Source organism: Chelonia mydas, chromosome 4, assembly GCF_015237465.2.
Source record: "Chelonia mydas isolate rCheMyd1 chromosome 4, rCheMyd1.pri.v2, whole genome shotgun sequence".
In the NCBI taxonomy this organism is placed as follows: domain Eukaryota; kingdom Metazoa; phylum Chordata; order Testudines; family Cheloniidae; genus Chelonia; species Chelonia mydas.
The window spans coordinates 58,448,071-58,466,893 of NC_057852.1; the positions used below are offsets into that span (position 1 = coordinate 58,448,071).

Genomic DNA, 18,823 nt, shown 5'->3' on the forward strand with positions numbered 1-18,823 from the left:
CTGTCTGCTAACAAATAAACTTTACATTTCTTACCACCACCTTCAAAGATCTATATTAACTCTGCTCCTCCTGATTTAGAATCACAGAATTACAGAAATGTAGGCCCACAAGAGATGCCTAGAGATCATTTAATCCAACCCCTACACTGTGGCAGGACCAAGTATACCAAGACCATCCACAACAGATGGACAGGTGTTTGTCTAACCTGTTCTTAAAAACCACCAATGACAGGGTTCTACAACCTCTCTTGTAAGCCTAGTCTAGTATTTAACTATCCTTATAGTTAGAAAGTTTTTCCTAATATCTAACTTAAATCTCCCTTGCTGAAGATTACTTCTTGCCCTACCTTAGGAGGACATGGAGAATAATTGCCATCTTCTTTAAAACAATCCTTACATATTTGAAGACTATTAGGCTACACCGAAAGAAGGACAAGAGACATGTGACATGGGTTTAAATCAGGCTGCAACTTTATTATTATATGTCTGGGACTACTCAGCAGATAAAAGTCTACAGTGCAGGTAACCCCATGTTTATTCCGTAATTACCTAGGGAGCTTTTACCAGCTCCCCCTCTTTTCCCATCCACGTCCCTCCAGCAAATCCATCGCCAGGATCTTACCATCCACCCCACCCTGTAAGAGCGTTAAGGTGGGCTACAAGAATACAGGGGTTGGATCCAGCATTCCCTCTAATTTTTTACGTCCATGTGAGGAATGAATTTTGTTATGTGCGCCAATAACAAAATTCATGTGGTGGGGTGGGGCCGAGGGGTTCGGAGTGTGGGAGGGGGCTAACGACTGGGGCAGAGGGGAGTGAGGGCTCTGGCTGGGGGTGCAGGCTCTGGGGTGGGGCCGGAGATGAGGGGTTTGGGGTATAGGCTGCCTAGGGGCTGCGGTGGGGAGAGAGGACTCCCCCAAGTCCTCTCTCACTGCAGCATCTTGGGGCCGGTGGAGAGGTGACTCTTCCCGGCTGCGGCAGCTCCGGTGGGGCTGGGCTGGGCCAAGGGAAGGGCTCCTCTCCCCCCGCCATGGCAAGTGCAGGGCAGGTCCACGCTCAGGCCAGCAGGGAGGGGCGCCTCTCCCCCGGCCATGGCAGGTCCACGCTGGGGCCAGTGGGGAGGGGCACCTCTCCCTTGGCCACGGCAAGTTCCCCTGCCCCAGCCATAAAGCACTGTTTCCCTTCATTCAGCCAGCCAGCCGAATACCTGCCGGCTTAAAGATGCAGGGCGTTCACTATCAGGTTCCCTTTCAGTCATCTTTTCTCAAGATTAAACATACACAGATCTTTTTAACTTTTCCTCACAGGTCCAGTTTTCTAAATCTTTTGTCATTTTTGTTGCTTTCCTCTGAACTCTTTCCAGTTTGTTCACATTTTTTCTAAAGTGTGGAACCCAGAATTGGACAGAATACTCCAGCTGAGGCCTCCCCAGTGCTCAGTAGATATGGACAATTAACTCCCATGTCTTATATATACGACATCCCTGTTAATACACTCCAGAATGGTATTAGCCTTTTACACAAGTGCATCTCATTGTTGGCTCATATTCAATTTGTGATCCACTATAAACCCGAGATCATTTTCTGCAATACTACTGTCTAGCCAGTTATTCCACATTTTGTAGTTGTTCATTTGATTTCTTTTTCTTCTTAAGTGTACTACTTTGCATTTGTCTTTATTTGATTCAGGGGTGGGCAAACTTTTTGACCCGAGGGCCACATCTGGGTATGGAAATTATATGGTGGGCCATGAATGCTCACGAAATTGGGGGTTGGGCTGGGGATGAGGGGTTGGGGGTGCAGGGTGCTCCGGGCTGGTAACAAGAGGTTTGGAGGGTGGGAGGGGGATCAGGGCTGGGGTAGGGGGTTGGGGCATGGGAGGGGATCAGGGGTACAGGCTCTTGGTGGCGCTTACCTCAAGCAGCTCCCAGTAGCAGCGACAGCTTGTCCCCCCCCATGGCTCCTACATGAAGGCATGGCCAGGCAGTTCTGCATGCTGCCCCATCCGCAGGCACCGCCCCTGCAGCTCCCATTGGCCACGGTTCCTGGCCAATGGGAGCTGCGAGGGAGGCGCTTGGGGTAGGGGCAGCATGCGGAGCCCCCTGGCTGCCCCTATGCATAGGAGCCAGAGGAGAGGCATGCCGCTGCTTCCAGGAGCCGTGGTGGAGTGAGGCAAGCCCCCGACTCCACTCCCCAGCAGAAGCTCAAGGGCTGGATTAAAATGTCTGGAGGGCCGGATGCAGCCTCTGAGCCATAGTTTGCCCACCCCGATTTAATTCCATCTTGTTGATTTCAGACCAATTCTCCAATTTGTCAAAGTTGTTTTGCATTTTAACCTTGCCCTCCAAACCACTCCACTCCCCCCAGCTTTGGTATCATCCACAAATATTTATAAGCATACTCTCCACTCTATTATCTAAGTCATTACATTATAAACTCTCAGTTTTTCATCCCAGATCATTAAATCAGATAGGCAGATACTTGAAGATCCTAGACCAGTGTCCTAAAAAACATGTTAAGAGTGTGAGTCTCTCTCTCTCTTTCTCTCCTACTTCCCCACTCCCCCAAAACTTTTAAGCAAAGTCTTTGTCAAATCCAAATTGTCTCCACAAAATGTTTTGACTTCGATGCAACAGCATATTTCAATAACCTCTCTTTTAGTCCAAAGTGTTCTAACCAGCTCCAGTTTAAACCCCAAACCTGCAGCACAGACTTCTACCACCTGAGCTACCAGAACTAATTACATTTGCTGGGAGCAGGAAACAGTTGTTATCCTATACAAACTGGCTATCCGAGAAGGATACAATAATACAGAGTGCATGTACCTCATGCACAGCTGACTCACAACTTAGCCTGAGGTCAGACCTCAGCTTCTGTCAGTGCTATGGACCTGTTCAGATTGTCTGCACTCTTGGAAATCAGTGGACTCTCAATGGGACCTAAATGCAACTGAAAAATAATGCTGTCCACCATTAGGCCATTGAACTGATGGCCTAGCTGGATGTCTTGTGACCACATTCATCAATCCATCAGTCCCAGGCACCTCTGTTTAATTGGCTTTGCAAGTCACTACAGTGCACAGTGACTCTGCAACAGATGGAGTAACAGGGAATGACAAACAGTGACAAAAAATAGTCTGAACCAATCATAGATATATAGGGCAGGAAGAGACCTCAAGATATCATCTAGTCAATCCCCTTCCACTGAGGCAGGATTACGTACACCTAGACCATTCCTGAGAGGTGGTTGTTTTACCGGTTTTTAAAAGCTCCAGTGATGGGGATTCCACAACCTCTGTAGGTAACTTGTTCCAGTGCTTAACTATTCTTATAGTTAGAAAATTTTCCTAATATATAAACTAAATCTCCCTTGCTGCAAACTAAGCTGATTACTTCAACTGATCACTGTCCTTGTTATAATAGCCTTTTACATGTTTTATGTCCCACCCTATCATCCTTTTCTTCTCTGCACTAAACATGCCCAGTTGTTTCAGACTTACTCGATAGATTTTAAAACCATGACCTCTTATATTTTTGTCACTTTACTTTGGGCTGTCTCTGATTTGTCCACATCTTTCTTAAAGTGGGTGCCCAAAACTGGACACAAGCACTCCAACTGAGAGCTCATGAGTGCTGAGTGGAAAGATTACCTCCCATCATGTCTTGTGTACGATACCGCTGTTAATACTTCCGAGAAAAATATCTGCCTTTTTTGTAACAGCATCATTCTATTAACTCATATTCAATTGGTGATCCACTGTAATCCCCAGATCCTTTTCAGCAGTACCACTGCCTAGCCAGTTATCCTCCATTCTGTATTTGTGAATTGCAACTGATTTTTTTTTATTTATTTATTTTTTTTACAATATTTTATCCTGAGGTGGAAACTTAGAAGCTAAGAGATTATTCCTTTTCCTCTACTATGAGATTTAGACAAGTAACACTGTTCTGAGTAATGGAATAAAAAAACTCTTATAGTGACTATTCTCTTCCCTGTCTCACCCACATCTACTTTTCAGATAAGATGAATTGGTTCACTGACAGTTTAACTCACTATAGCCAGTTTCAGAGCAGGAAGGGAAAAGAACTCCCCCTCTTCTCCGGTGGTATTTCATTCAGTTTCACCTTTGGTGGCTCTGGATCTGCTAGGTAAGCTATATTCAGCCTCTCAACTACCACTAAGATGACCTCTTCTCAGATGACTAGTGAAAGCTAAGGCAGTGGGACTGGGTCTGTTTTTTATAGAAACAGTCAAAGCCTCCCTTTGTGAAAGCAAATTGCACATAGCCCTAAAGCAAGTTATAATTAGGTCCCTGTTCAAGAAAACTTTTCCTGCACTAAAAAACTCTTGAGATGGGGCTGAAGTTGAATTGTTCCCTTTTTGGGAAAAGTTATTGAGAAGGTGATGATGAAAACTCCAAACCTGAATCCCTTCACAGTCTCAGTAGATCTCAGCATGACATGGAGATTTTACTTACTTCTATGGTTTACACTCTCCTTATGGTGAAAGACAGAGATCAGGTGCCCATTAGATCTTTCAGCAGCCTCTTACACATTTAGTTTATTTATCAAAAAGGTATTGTGTAAGGAGAAATCTGATTAAAAATTTCCATTTTCTTGGTATCCATTGTAACCCAAACATTGTTTGGGACTAATTATTATAAAATTATACAAAAATATTTTATAAAGGCATTTTAACATGATAGAATGTGATTGTACAGGAACTTTCACTTATAATGGCTAAAGGTACTTGGCCTCAGGCCTCTATACAAATATAGAACATTGTACCCACAACTCACTGGGAGTTACCGCATATGTATTGACGTACACATACTAAAATACAACATTTAAACACTAACCTCTATACATCTACTTATTTCATGAAAGTACTTCAAAAAACCTTATTTCTTTAACTGACATTTACATAGTTTCCTCCCACCTGCTTCATTTGCTAATGATTTACATTTTTTGGAGGGGGACACAGGGCGGGAGACAAATAGGAAAAATGCTAGGTTTATTAAGCCATTTCACTATGTTATTGTCATTGTAGGCTATAAAGAATTTCCTAGCATCATCAAAGCTCCAGAGAGAGCAATGAATGTTGCTTTACACTGATGTCAAGTGCAAGATCCTCAGGGTTGGGTAGGAGTCAGAATGAAAAGCATGTGAGCCAGTAAGAAAGGGGGAAAATTATACATCTTCATCACGATGTGTTTTATGGGGACATTTTAAAAATTCTGTGCATTGATGCCTATTTAGGAAGAGTACACTGTATAAATCTATGATGAACATCTGGAAATTTTGAATTTTTATTAATAAACTCAGCCATACAATTTACTACAGATGGGGGAAAAGGCGCATCATATTTTCAATTTTTAGACTAATAAAACTACATTTGCTCTGATAGGCAGAGCTCTTGGCGCTGTTTTGTTTGGAGTTTTTTCTTGTTCTTTTTTTATTTAAAAAACAAATATTTTGAAATGCATTTTATTGCAAATGCCAAAGGGAACAGGTTAAAAAATAATCATTGCTCTTTAAAGTAATACTGTGTTTTAAAACAGAACACATACGTATCTCACTTATCTACAAACAACTATACAGAGAAAGAATGTGGTTACTTCTCACAAGTAACATTAAAAATTCAGTTCAACCCTTCTCTTTCCTTGGACTCTGGATTCTAAAATGACATACTACAAGATAAAATAGTAATGCTAATATTGATAGTTTATCCATTACAGGTCAGCTAACTGTCCACTGGAACAGTTACAAAGCTGTTAGTTTCGATTTCACAAGGCCAATCAATACAGAGGCATACTGTTTCAATTTTGCCTGCATTGATTTTTTTTTATAACACCCCAACCTTACAGCATTCATCTTTTTGAAAGAAGGAAGATTTGATTTACTGAAGAAAAATTGGAGAGAGCATCACAAAGATTTTTACCAGCAAGCCTGTGACACAGAAAAAAGATGAATGTCTCTAAGGCAGAGACGCCTCTTGCTTGAGGGCATCCATTAGAACACATTCAACCAATCTGAAACAGAGTTTCTTAAGCAACCGAAACCTGAGCCTAAACTCAGTCTCCTAAACTAATCAAAAGCATTCAGAGATCTTGATATACAGAGGTTCTCTTAAAAATTCCTAAACCTTATTGCTTCTAAAATAATTTATGTCTGCAGTTCTACCTTTGCATTTTTCTGAGAAGAGTACCACCCTTTTCCCCTCTAATACCAAGAATGAATTTCCATGGTACATTAGTCAGCCTATTAGAATGCAATGAAGGACGATATGAGAAAAGGGTAGTATGTCCTCTGAGACTTTCATCCAGTGTTCTCCATCATCTCTCCTCATCCTTCTTATATTCAGCCACTTTACCAGGTGTCATCTACATGAAAGATGATTTGTCTCCTGACCCAAATAAACACAATGCCTGCTCTATGCACCAGAAAAAAATTACTTCTGCCACTCTGTTCATTTGTGTCCTCTTTCTTGCTTATTCCACCATTCTTATCAGGCTTTCTCAGTTTTCACCTGAGCCTCACTTCAGGTGACAGTAATGTATGGATGAACAGGTACTTGTCTGTCCCATTATTTCCTGAAATCTCTAAGCATTTGAAAAAATGCAATGACAGTAAAGGGCACAGAGATATCAGAGCTCTGTGAAAGGAATACTTTCTTTGCATGCCACGGCAATAGCCAGGACTTCAAATCCAGTGGAGGAAAAAGAGCTTGCTTACTCTCTCTCATGTGGCAAAAGCTGGTACAATCTGGATATTAAGACACAAATTGCATTCAGGCAGGTCACTATGTGTCAAAAGATATTAGATGCCTGCTGTGAGGAAACAACAATTCACATCTGCTTCTGAGAAAATAATATTTTCATTTTCAGTTTTTATTGAATGGAAACTTTAGGGAATATGTCTGTATAAAGGGTATTAAGTCTAGCAAGTATAACATGTTCAAAATGGCTATAATCATCATTGTGTTATCCATAAAGCAGCAGATTTCATTTGGTCTCTTTAGATGGGATAAATTGGATTCTTTTTTCCCCGGCTTGCAGTTTTGTTGCAGTACCAGATGTTTCTCAAATGCCACATGCTGGGGCTCCTATACCAAATGTAGCACCTGACCTTCTCTATAATTGACTAAAAATATTGATGTAATGGCATGAGTCTGATTGTGATTTATTAAAACCACTGCCGATCCCAGGCCAGCTGCCAGCACTGCAGCCCACTGATCGTAGGGCATTAGAAAAGCCATCAATATTGAAACAAAATAAATGACATTAATGGGAAAGTATTAGGCCTTCAGAGCCATGGCTACAAGCAATTATATGGATTCCAAAGGAGGATGAAAAACAAAATACCACAAACCAAATATTAAAAAGTACTACTAAGATTGAATTTACATGACAAAAAACTAGTACAATTCTTTAAGGGAAAGTAAAATATTAATTTAACCCCTTTAATACAGCTTTTGATTAGGATGACAATTGTGTGCTTTTTTTTTTTTTTTTTTTTAAACAGGTTTATGGTGGGTAAATGCATTCTGGCTTCCCGATAAAGATTTTTTTCCCTCTCTAATGCCATTTAAGTTTCCTAGAATTATGTTAAGTGTATTGCAAAGTGCATTATGTGATATTTCCATTTCACTGTAGATCATTATTTATTATAAAATAGAAATAACCATGTCCATATTTTCTACACTACATAATTTACAAGCTGATTAAGCAAACCTCATATGAAGAAAATCAGAGAATAGTTAACCCACTCTCTGTGTGCACTATATTTTATCAATTACAGCTCAACCTATCTCGCTATACCAGTACCATCATGATAAGCAAAACACATCTAAATGGCAAAGAGTTCTTCATACTCCTTATTTAAAAGCCATTAAGGACAGAAACTGTTTTAAGCTAACAAACAACTGAACAAAACACTAATGGCGCACACTCTGAAAATTGAAGAGCCACTGATGTATGAAGTGCTATACAAAGTTGTTTGAAGAGACACTGTTACAATCTTAAAATACTATGTTCATAGAAAGCGACTAACTAACCAACCGTTGTTGGAAATGTTTAAGTGTGTAATTATTTTGTATTTTCTTGCAAAGTATTTTCATAAAGGCTTTCCATATTTAACACAGTTTGAGCACCACATTTTGGGTTTGTGGCTAAACTGTAATTCTAATATGCTATAATAAAAACCTCAATATTAATAGTACTTAATAGCTAATATCCATCAAAACCTATTATGAAATGAGAAATTGTTGAACATGATAAAATTGTTTTTAATACAAAAGAGCTAATTGAGATTATTGGCAAAAATAATATATTAAATTTTTCACTCACATTTCCTACCTCCACCTTTCATTGCATACAAATGACAGCATTTCAAGAAGCAAATGGACTCAGCATCGTATGTTCTAGCCAAGACACATTCAGTTTATTTTTCAAGTCCTAATCAGACACGCAGTTCTAGGATTTGAACTTTCATTTTAAATATTCAGCTGAAACTATCAGGTTGACTTGCGCAGAAACAATTAAACAAGTGTCAATGTAATTACTATTCCATAGAATTTCCCAAATGAAAGCAATGTAATTTTCATTTGGTTGTGTTTTGCTCTAATGTATGAGTAGACAATGCAACATAATAAAAAACCATTTTCCTCTTTCCCGGAGACAAGGGGGTGCAATGTTACCTCTCTTCATAAATTTCCATTGGTCAGGTGTTAAATATTCCATTCCACGCTTCAGTAACAGAAAATATTTTAGGGGATATTTATTCATGTATTTTCTGTTTTTTTAAAATAAATGATGCAGTTATACTGGAATTTGAAAAAAATCTGGAGTTCTACATAGTGATGAGGTTTAAATCCAACTGGGGAAGAATTTTTTTCTGTATTGTTGTTGCTTTCGCATATATGTTGCACTGATTCTCTACATTCAGGAAAGCAAAATGTATTTTTACCATTTCAGATATGCCTCAGTAATGGTATTTAGAACAGTCACTAAACTACAAATATTGCTTTGTGAGTAAACAAGACTGTTGAAAAAAGAAAAATGGATTAAGCCCCAATTGTAGATAACATATTGCTGAAGTAAAGTTCTCTGTGTCTTCCAAAATTTTTCTTTAAATATATATTGTTTTACAATAAACAAAATTGTAATATGACAGTTTTCCATTAGGTTTGACCTCATCTGAAGACATAATCCAAATCATCCCATCATATCTGAACAAAAGCCAAATCTTAAAGATCTATCTTTACCTTGATGCAGAATTTCCCCAGGCTCCATGCTTGTCTGTCAGAATGTTGATAATTTTCTGTATGAGTTGGGATGCAGTCACATGATCTCGGAACTTGGCTGCTCTTATCAAATGATCACACATCTTTTCATCCTCTCGTTTATCTGCAGAATACTGGGCACACAGCGACTAAGAAAAATAAATAAATACTTTAATACTTTGCACTTCAACACCTTCCAACCAAGACTCTTGAAGTACTTTACAAACAACTAATCAGTTTTACTAAGCCTTCAGAAATAAGAATTATCCCCATTTTACAGATGTGCAAACCTGAGGGACAGAGTAGTTATCTATGGTTACAGTACATCTATAGCACAGCTAAATACAGAACTCAGATTAGTTATGTATTTTAGCCACTACACCATGTTCCCTCAAGATTTTTTTAAAACATTACTAACCTGACAAGACAGTAGAACATGTCAGAATAACCGATTCTATCACACTGCAAGAGTGTAGATTTTATAGTTCCAGTCTCAAAGGGGAGATCTTCAAAGACACAGATTGCAGTTAGACATGCAACTTGCATTAAAAGTGAATGGGGGTTGGGCACCTAACTGCTATATGTACCTTTGAAGATCCTTCCCCTAAATAAAATCAAAACCTTATATATGCTATTTGGATAGTACATTACATATAGTTTTCTTGCTGGAAGTTTCAAAGAGGAAAAACACTGAATGGACATGAAGACTGAAGTAGCTTTTCACTAGCCAGAAGGCTGTGATACATTAGCAGTGTGGGAAAGCGAACACTTTAACTTTACATACAATAACTGTTGGTAAAAATATTTCATTTTTCAAGGCTGTCAAAACGTAACACCATTAACAAAGACTAATTACATAAAAACGAAATGGTGAAAAACTAAAAACTAAAAACATAAAAACTAAAAACTCCGCTTTCCTGGGTGGTTATTTTCTTTATTTTCCTGTTAATGTGGTGTCATGAAAGTCCCCCACCCCCAACTTTAAGACTTCCTGTTCCTCAGATTTCAATCTGGCAGTTCTACACATTGCATATGCTAGGTAGACAAAGCACTTCAGCCTCTGTAAATGATTGGATTATTCTATGATCTAGTTAGTAGAAAGGACAAATGTTTATCCAAACAAACAAGAAAAATCCTTTTTTTTCAGGGGGAGAGCAACCAGTGCAGACTTTAGAACAATTCTTCCAAGCATAGGTATCAAGATATTAAAAACAAACAAAACCTATACACGTAAAACATTAAGTAGTTATGCCTTATGACACATATGAAGTAAAGTACTTTTTAATCAGCCACTCTCTTTAATTGCAGCAATTATGCAGAAAATGACTAAAATACATCCAATATGGATTTTCATAGACACTTACATTATATAAACCAGTGGTTAACAAGCATTTAATTTTACAGACACCCTTAAATGGTAAAAAAGTAAGAATAGGCTGATTACAAATTCACTTGTAAATTCTCCATCTAGATTTTGCCTTTCACCTGTTCCCCAACTCTCCTAAGACTGTTACAATGCTCACCTGATGAACAGAAATCCAGAAAGTGTGAACCATAAGCAGTAGAATTTCCAGTTCAATTAAACATCAGGAATAGTCTTTTGTACGCCTAACCCCAGCATCCCGCCATCGCCTCCCCACCAAAAAAAATAAGTTGGCTAAGTTATGACCGCCTCTAAACAAGATTTTTATAGCTCCTTTTAAACACTGCTGTCTTTTCCAGTATATTAACCTATCCTGCACCCATGACAATTTTGAATTCTCTTCACCAGCACTTAGTAAATGTTTGATAAGCTGTTATATATAAGTTGCTTGAAAGGGCAGAATTCTAAGAACAAGTGTCCAAGGTAAGCTAAGTAGTAAAGTGTTTTAAAGTGCTCTTTAATGGATCCTCCTTTACAATTTGAACAGCAACTTTTCATATCTGACATAAAATCCATATATATAAATCACATTAGAGGGTTACTCTTTCCAGATTATCAATCTCTGTCTCTTTATGGAACATTAAAGTCACATTTGACCTTAAAAACATGATAAAATGGAAATCAAACGAGAACGTTTTGTAAAAGATATAATGAACTTGTACCTCTAAAAAAAAAATCTCTTTCTGATGCAATTTTGAACACATTCTTTATTAAATACCAATTATGAATTTCAGTGTGTGGACATGACATTCAAAAGAAGGGCGAGACCAGTGGCATTTCCTCCTCCTAAAACTTGCATGTACATAGGACAAAATAGCATTAGTTTGTCAATAGTTTAAAACTAATAAGATCTCTCTTTCAGCAAACCAACATGATGACTCTTTTAAAATTAATTATTAAAAGTTTACTATTTCCCCCATAACCTGTTTGAAAATTGACAGGCTTTAAAATGCAGAAATATCATAATTACAACATCACACCATGCTGGAATCTTAATTGCAACAAGCTCATTAACATATTACGTTATTACAATAAGACGCAGAAGCTGTTGCAGCTCTCTCAGATGTTTGGCACCTGCTCATGCATAGTTGTTAACATCTGAAAAGTTTTGTCAGGGAAAATTCTCCAAATAAACCAAAGATTAGTGGGGCTGTCAGGTCCTTAGCTGCCAGATTTCTAGTGTTTGTTCGGTAATTTTAGTTTTAGAAATGTCATGGAGAGGAGTGGGAGGAGAGGGAGAACAAAGAAAAACAAAATGTCATCAGAATATACATTAATTCTCCATTGGCCTCTGAAATCTTACACGAAAAATTATCCTTGGGAAAAGCACTGATCCTTCCTACCATGGTTCCTCCTTCTCCTCATGGCTTTCCACACCCTTATTTCCCCAAACTTTCATAGCTACCTTCATCTCCCACAATGGCTTCTCCCTCACTACCTACCACCCTGTAACTGATTTCTCTCTTTGCTCATGTGCAGGTTTACTCTCTCAGCTGTTCAGTGGTCACAGTCCCTCAGTGCCTGCCAAATGCCTCTATCTCTTATTAATCTAAGCAAAGTTCTACAGAAGCAGCTTTAAGACAGTAGAGCAGAGAGCTGACTCCATGCATGAGACACAGGCAGACAGCAGGGCGGGAGGTAGGAGAGATGCTTAGTTTTTAGAAAAAGCCTCTTCCACTACCATGCAGCCCAGGGACAGCAGCCAGGACTACAGTTACAGATATATTTTCACAACCTGGTAGTATGCTGGCTAAAATGACTATTGGCAAGTATCTACACTCAATGTCAGGGTCTGAGTTTGGAACAGCCTGATGTGTTGCACAGTCTGGTAAAAACAGCTCAACAGCTTCAAATCTCAGTCTTGATTTAGGCCACATCCCAATTCCAAGTATCTTTCTCCTGATAGTTATGTGGTATGCCCATTCCTTTCCCCCTACAGCTCTTAGTGGCTCCAACAGTGCTACAAGATTATAAAATCTCCTAAAAGTAATAAGTCTCACATCCCAAGCTTGGCTAGAAGGGGAAAAGAGAAGATGTCAAGAAGGGTAAAATACACATCAAGTATTACTTATCCAATCTTCTCTATGTTCATTTTGATGTTAGCCCTGGTCTTGTATTATTCCTGGATGCTTTCTTCTTTACACTCAATTCTTAGATGACTTGCAGGAAACCGGTGAAATAAAAATATCTGATCCTGAATCTGTTCCTTATTGAATAAATGCATTTAAAAGGTAGAAGATTAATCTCAATACAGTACTAAAACTATGGAGTTTTTCCCCCTAGTTTGGTACTAATTTATATCTTTATTTACTCTCCATTCTTCACTTACAAAGTAACTGCAGAAGTGGCAGTAGCTTTCTTTTTGTTCTAGAGACAAGTCTCTGTTATAGGCCAATTACAATTATCCCCCATAATTAGGCTTCTGACTAGAGTTCTCTCCACCCCAAATTGCCCAAATCGGAGCAAAACTTCCCAACAATTCCACCAGAAGCAGTTTGTCCCACCAAAGTAGTTAAACCTCTACAAGTAAATCAGTTTTAAGTTTTGCTTCTAACCAATTTTCACTGAGGTAGATGCTACATAATTTCTACTCCTATTTATAGAGTTTAAGAATAGGAAGAAGTAGCAAAGAGTATATGACTGACATTTTATGAGGCCAATCTGTGAAGTGTAACAGTTGTGTCATCTGCAATGGTTTAAGACTTAGGAATTGGCTAAGGAAATGATTCACTTGGTGCTGTTTCAAAGTTTGGGTTAGTTTTGAATTTTGAATGAAAGACTGTGCATCTGGAAAATACACTGAAACTGGCAGATGTCAATCTTCAGATTAAATTTCATATTATCCTGCACATTGTACCACAGAAAAAATCTGAACAAGAATCTACATGGTCTATAAGTAAATGACCGTATTTTCATGAGGAACATTAGGATTGGAACTTCACTGGAATCATTTGGATCATGGAAGGTGCATTTTCTAAGGTCTCTAGATGTCAGCATCCAAAGATGAGGGAAACTGATGCTATAGTGAAAATGGTGGAGAGGTCTGACCAAGCTACTTATTGAGACTGTAAATGCAGCAAACAAACTCCTCAATGCAGGCTTGCACCATCAGTTTAACTCAAGGGAGTTTTATTTTTCCAATGCAAATTTCTTTACTTCCATAGAAGAACAAGGAGTCTGGGAGTCAGCTACCAGATTATTAGTGTACACAATAAAATTGAAGGGTTGCAATGCCTGTTAGAAGGAAGACAGTATTAACCTAATTATCTAAAGGACACAAGCTCAAGTATCAGAGTAACAGCCGTGTTAGTCTGTATTCGCAAAAAGAAAAGGAGTACTTGTGGCACCTTAGAGACTAACCAATTTATTTGAGCATAAGCTTTCGTGAGCTACAGCTCACTTCATCGGATGCACACTGTGGAAAAAGTGTAGAAGATCTTTTTATATACACACAAAGCATGAAAAAATACCTCCTCCCACCCCACCCTCCTGCTGGTAATAGCTTATCTAAAGTGATCACTCTCCTTACAATGTGTAGGATAATCAAATTGGGCCATTTCCAGCTCAAATCCAGGTTTTCTCAACTAAAACCCCTCCAACGCATTAAGGATCTACAACCTATCCTGAAGGATGACCCAACACTCTCACAAATCTTGGGAGACAGGCCAGTCCTTGCCTACAGACAGCCCCCCAACCTGAAGCAAATACTTACCAGCAACCACATTCCACACAACAGAACCACTAACCCAGGAACCTATCCTTGCAACAAAGCCCGTTGCCAACTGTGCCCACATATCTATTCAGGGGACACCATCAGAGGGCCTAATAACATCAGCCACACTATCAGAGGCTCGTTCACCTGCACATCCACCAATGTGATATATGCCATCATGTGCCAGCAATGCCCCCCTGCCATGTACATTGGTCAAACTGGACAGTCTCTACGTAAAAGAATAAATGGACACAAATCAGATGTCAAGAATTATAACATTCAGAAACCAGTCGGAGAACACTTCAATCTCTCTGGTCACGCGATTACAGACATGAAAGTTGCTATATTACAACAAAAAAACTTCAAATCCAGACTCCAGCGAGAAACTGTTGAATTGGAATTCATTTGCAAATTGGATACAATTAACTTAGGCTTGAATAGAGACTGGGAATGGCTAAGTCATTATGCAAGGTAACCTATTTCCCCTTGTTTTTTCCTACCCCCCGCCCCCCAGGCGTTCTTATTAAACCCTGGATTTGTGCTGGAAATGGCCCACCTTGATTATCATACACATTGTAAGGAGAGTGGTCACTTTAGATAAGCTATTACCAGCAGGAGAGTGGGGTTTGTGTGTGGGGGGGAGGGGGGGCTTGAGAAAACCTGGATTTGTGCTGGAAATGGCCCAACTTCATTATCATACACATTGTAAGGAGAGTGATCACTTTAGATAAGCTATTACCAGCAGGAGAGTGGGGTGGGAGGGGGTATTTTTTCATGCTTTGTGTGTATATAAAAAGATCTTCTACACTTTCCACAGTATGCATCCGATGAAGCGAGCTGTAGCTCACGAAAGCTTATGCTCAAATAAATTGGTTAGTCTCTAAGGTGCCACAAGTACTCCTTTTCTTTATGCTCAAGTATGTCATGCCTTCTGAGACGCAATGAAACTGCCATTGTGGTGCTAGAGGAATAGTACTAAGTACCTCTCCTCTTATTCCCATTCATTTTGCAACTGGGATATGGAGAATTGATCTATCAGGGATATGAGTGGTTTAGAAGAACTGCCAGGTTACAACATGAACCATGTGTAGATCACACGCCAATATTAATATCTGACAAATTATTTTATGTACATATACCAATACAGTTAAAATTCAATTACCTGAACCCCTCCTAACCAAAACTATAGGTTGCCTGAAGATCAGCTACATCAAAGATTTGAAATCAGAGGTTCATGAACAATGCATATTTTGTTTTTATATTAACCAGCATATTTTGCAAATGTTCATCTTGAGTAAGCTGGTTAAAGATTTTGTTTGCATGTAACCTTTTCTACGGTTCTACAAATTATTACACATTTACTTCCTCTGCTTTCATGATGGATAGCCATCATGGTTGCAAACTATACTATCAACACATGCCCTACGGACTTCTACGTGGTTGTATGTAACTAGACCGTTACATACCTATGAGTAAATTAAACCAAGATTTCCACTTCCGTGAGCACTTTGGTGCTTGAAACCTGTTTTAAATGGTGTTTTGGAAGCAGGTCCAATGTAAAAACACAACAGCAATGGTTAGAGATATTAGGGGAGGATTTCACAGCCATTGGTCCCAGCCATGTTAGAGCAGGAAATATGAAAGGAGAAAACCACCCCATGTACCTAGATGTGGAAAGATAGCATGGAGAGAGGAGCAAACAGTATATTCTGTCATCAGAATGACAGATATGATTCCAGATATGCTGTTAAAAACAAATGGTATGGTGAATTAGTAGATAATCCCCCTAGACTGAACTAGAGACAGGGAGGATCTGGTATTTTAAAGATAATTTTGTTTTTGGTTTATAGAAAAACTTATCAAATAAAGCTGACAGTTAAAGGTTTCCTATGCACGGTAACATTTGCATATGTATCACTACAATTCCTAAATTTACCATGTTATGTTTCACAAAAGCTACATCTAACTAACAGTATTTGATAGCAAAGATTTTTAAAAAGACTACATTATCTTACAGTCCATTTTCTGTACTTCAACTTGCCACAAAGCTTTCACTAACCATTTTGAAGTATGCCAATTCCTTCGCCTAACTTGGCTCAAAATTACTAGCATCATGAACAACTTGTCCTAGAAAACATCAGTTAAGAGAAAAAAATACTCCAGAAGACAAGGGATAGTCCTCCTGCCAATGCAAATTCCCTTTAAATAAGGACATTGTAGTAAATGAAGGCACTCTTCAATCTTCCACTTTCAAAGATCTTTGCACTTGATCCCTGACCTCAGGCTTCAAGTCTGGACTAAAAAAAATGCTACCCAGGGAAATCTTACAAAGACTCCTGAATAAGACTTAGAAAAATGAAAGCTTAAAAACTCAATAGTGAACAAAAGTCAACCAATGACAATGTCTGACAACCACCTTCAATTCTGAAGTGATGCCTCTGTCATCCAGCAACTCAAAGTATTGATTTCTCTCAGCATGAAAAAAAGCCTAAGCCAATGAAATAGATATAGCATCATCCCCCCGATAATAGCCATCAAGGTTAACACAGGCAGAACACTTATCTGTGTCTGTTCTATTTCTTCTTGTTTTAATCGACTGGGTACAATGTGATGGCTTCTCATCTCTGCAACCTACAATTTCCAAACCTCATTTATCGAACCTTTTAATTGATTTGGAGATTAAGAAAAAAATCTGCATCTAACTTAATTATCTATGTCACACAATTTATTACAAAATACATGTTCATATCCAGGCATTTCTAGAAGAAAATAGGCCCAATCTGCTCTGAAAATGACAAATGAATTTTAAGAAGGAAAGATCTGAAGAGGAGCTCCGTGTTGCTTGAAAGCTTGTCTCTTTCATCAACAGAAGTTGGTCCAATAAAAAAAATATTACTTCACCCACCTTCTCTCTCTAAGAAGGAAAAAAAAACAAACAGTCTATTCATGACAAAATTCTAAGAGTCAGAAATACCAAGCCAGATGCATATTAGTAAAATTACGGACAAGACTAAAAAGACACTACCAGAAGTAGTTTATTTGGGTTAGTGGTTAGACTGAATAGTTGTGATCAAGAGATTTCTGATTTTAATCTGGGCTGAGACAATTTCTCTGTGATCTTGGGTACGTCAGCCAATATTCTGCTTTAGTAAACGCAACCAAAATCTGGGCAAAGAGTAAACCCAACCAAAAATTAATGGCTGCAAATGAACAGAATGTTCTAGAATTAATAAATCAGAGTTAAACCAGATACTAAAATATGGCAGACCAACATTGAGTAGGCAAGTAGTGGTGCCCGGGGAAGCTGTGGGGAGTCTCTACCTGTCTGGGAGGTGTGGGGTGAGAACAGCCACCAGCCCTCTGCCCAGGGCAGGTGGAGAGTCCACGGCTCCCCACAGATGCCCAGGTGGCTCTTACTATGGCCTGGCTGCAGCTCCGAGACGCCGCCGCCCTGCCGGAGCTGGTCAGGGTAAGAGCTGCACTGGCAGCTGTGGGGAGTCGCAGACCCTCCACCTGCCCTGGGCGGGGGGCCCTGGACACAGGCCAGGGGTTACTCTCAGGCTCATGGTAGGATCATGCTCAGCCTCACTTCAAGTCCCTTCACTAGCTCCCCGAACACAATTCAATTCCTTGTTCTCACCTTCAAGGTCCTCTACAAGTTAACTCCTATTTACTAGGCCTTTTGTTCCCAGCCCCCAAACCACCTTCCCTCAGCCCAAGTTGTTCCTCTGACTATTCCCTCTGTGTAGTCCCCATCCATGCCCACTTCTGCACTTTCTCTCATGTTGGCCTTTACACATAGAATTTTTAATGAATCTGTAAACGCAGGGGTTGTACCATATGATTGGAGAATTGCTAACATAGTTCCTATTTTTAAGAAAGGGAAAAAACGTGATCCGGGTAATTATAGGCCTGTTAGTTTGACATCTGTAGTATGCAAGGTCTTGGAAAAAATTTTGAAGGAGAAGGTAGTTAAGGACATTGAAGTCAATGGTAAATGAGATAAAATACAACATGGTTTTACAAAAGGTAGATCGTGCCAAACCAACCTGATCTCCTTCTTTGAGAAAGTAACAGATTTTTTAGACAAAGGAAACGCAGTGGATCTAATTTACCTAGATTTCAGTAAGGCATTTGATACCGTGCCACATGGGGAATTATTAGTTAAATTGGATAAGATGGGGATCAATAGGAAAATTGAAAGGTGGATAAGGAATTGGTTAAAGGGGAGACTACAACGAGTCCTACTGAAAGGTGAACTGTCAGGCTGGAGGGAGGTTACCAGTGGAGTTCTCAAGGATCGGTTTTGGGACCAATCTTATTTAATCTTTTTATTACTGACCTCGGCACAAAAAGTGGGAGTGTGCTAATAAAGTTTGCAGATGATACAAAGCTGGGAGGTATTGC

General features: G+C 39.2%; 1 protein-coding gene across 9 annotated transcripts in view; it reads right to left on the reverse strand.

Annotated features, from left to right (window-relative positions):
- LRBA (LPS responsive beige-like anchor protein) overlaps positions 1–18,823 on the reverse strand; it is a 549,006-nt gene that overhangs the window by 306,264 nt on the left and 223,919 nt on the right. For all 9 annotated transcript variants that reach the window (XM_043545801.1, XM_043545802.1, XM_037897376.2 and 6 more), the window contains exon 37: positions 9,264–9,430. In XM_043545801.1, the coding sequence (XP_043401736.1) occupies positions 9,264–9,430 (167 nt within the window). The remainder of the gene's footprint in view (positions 1–9,263; positions 9,431–18,823) is intronic.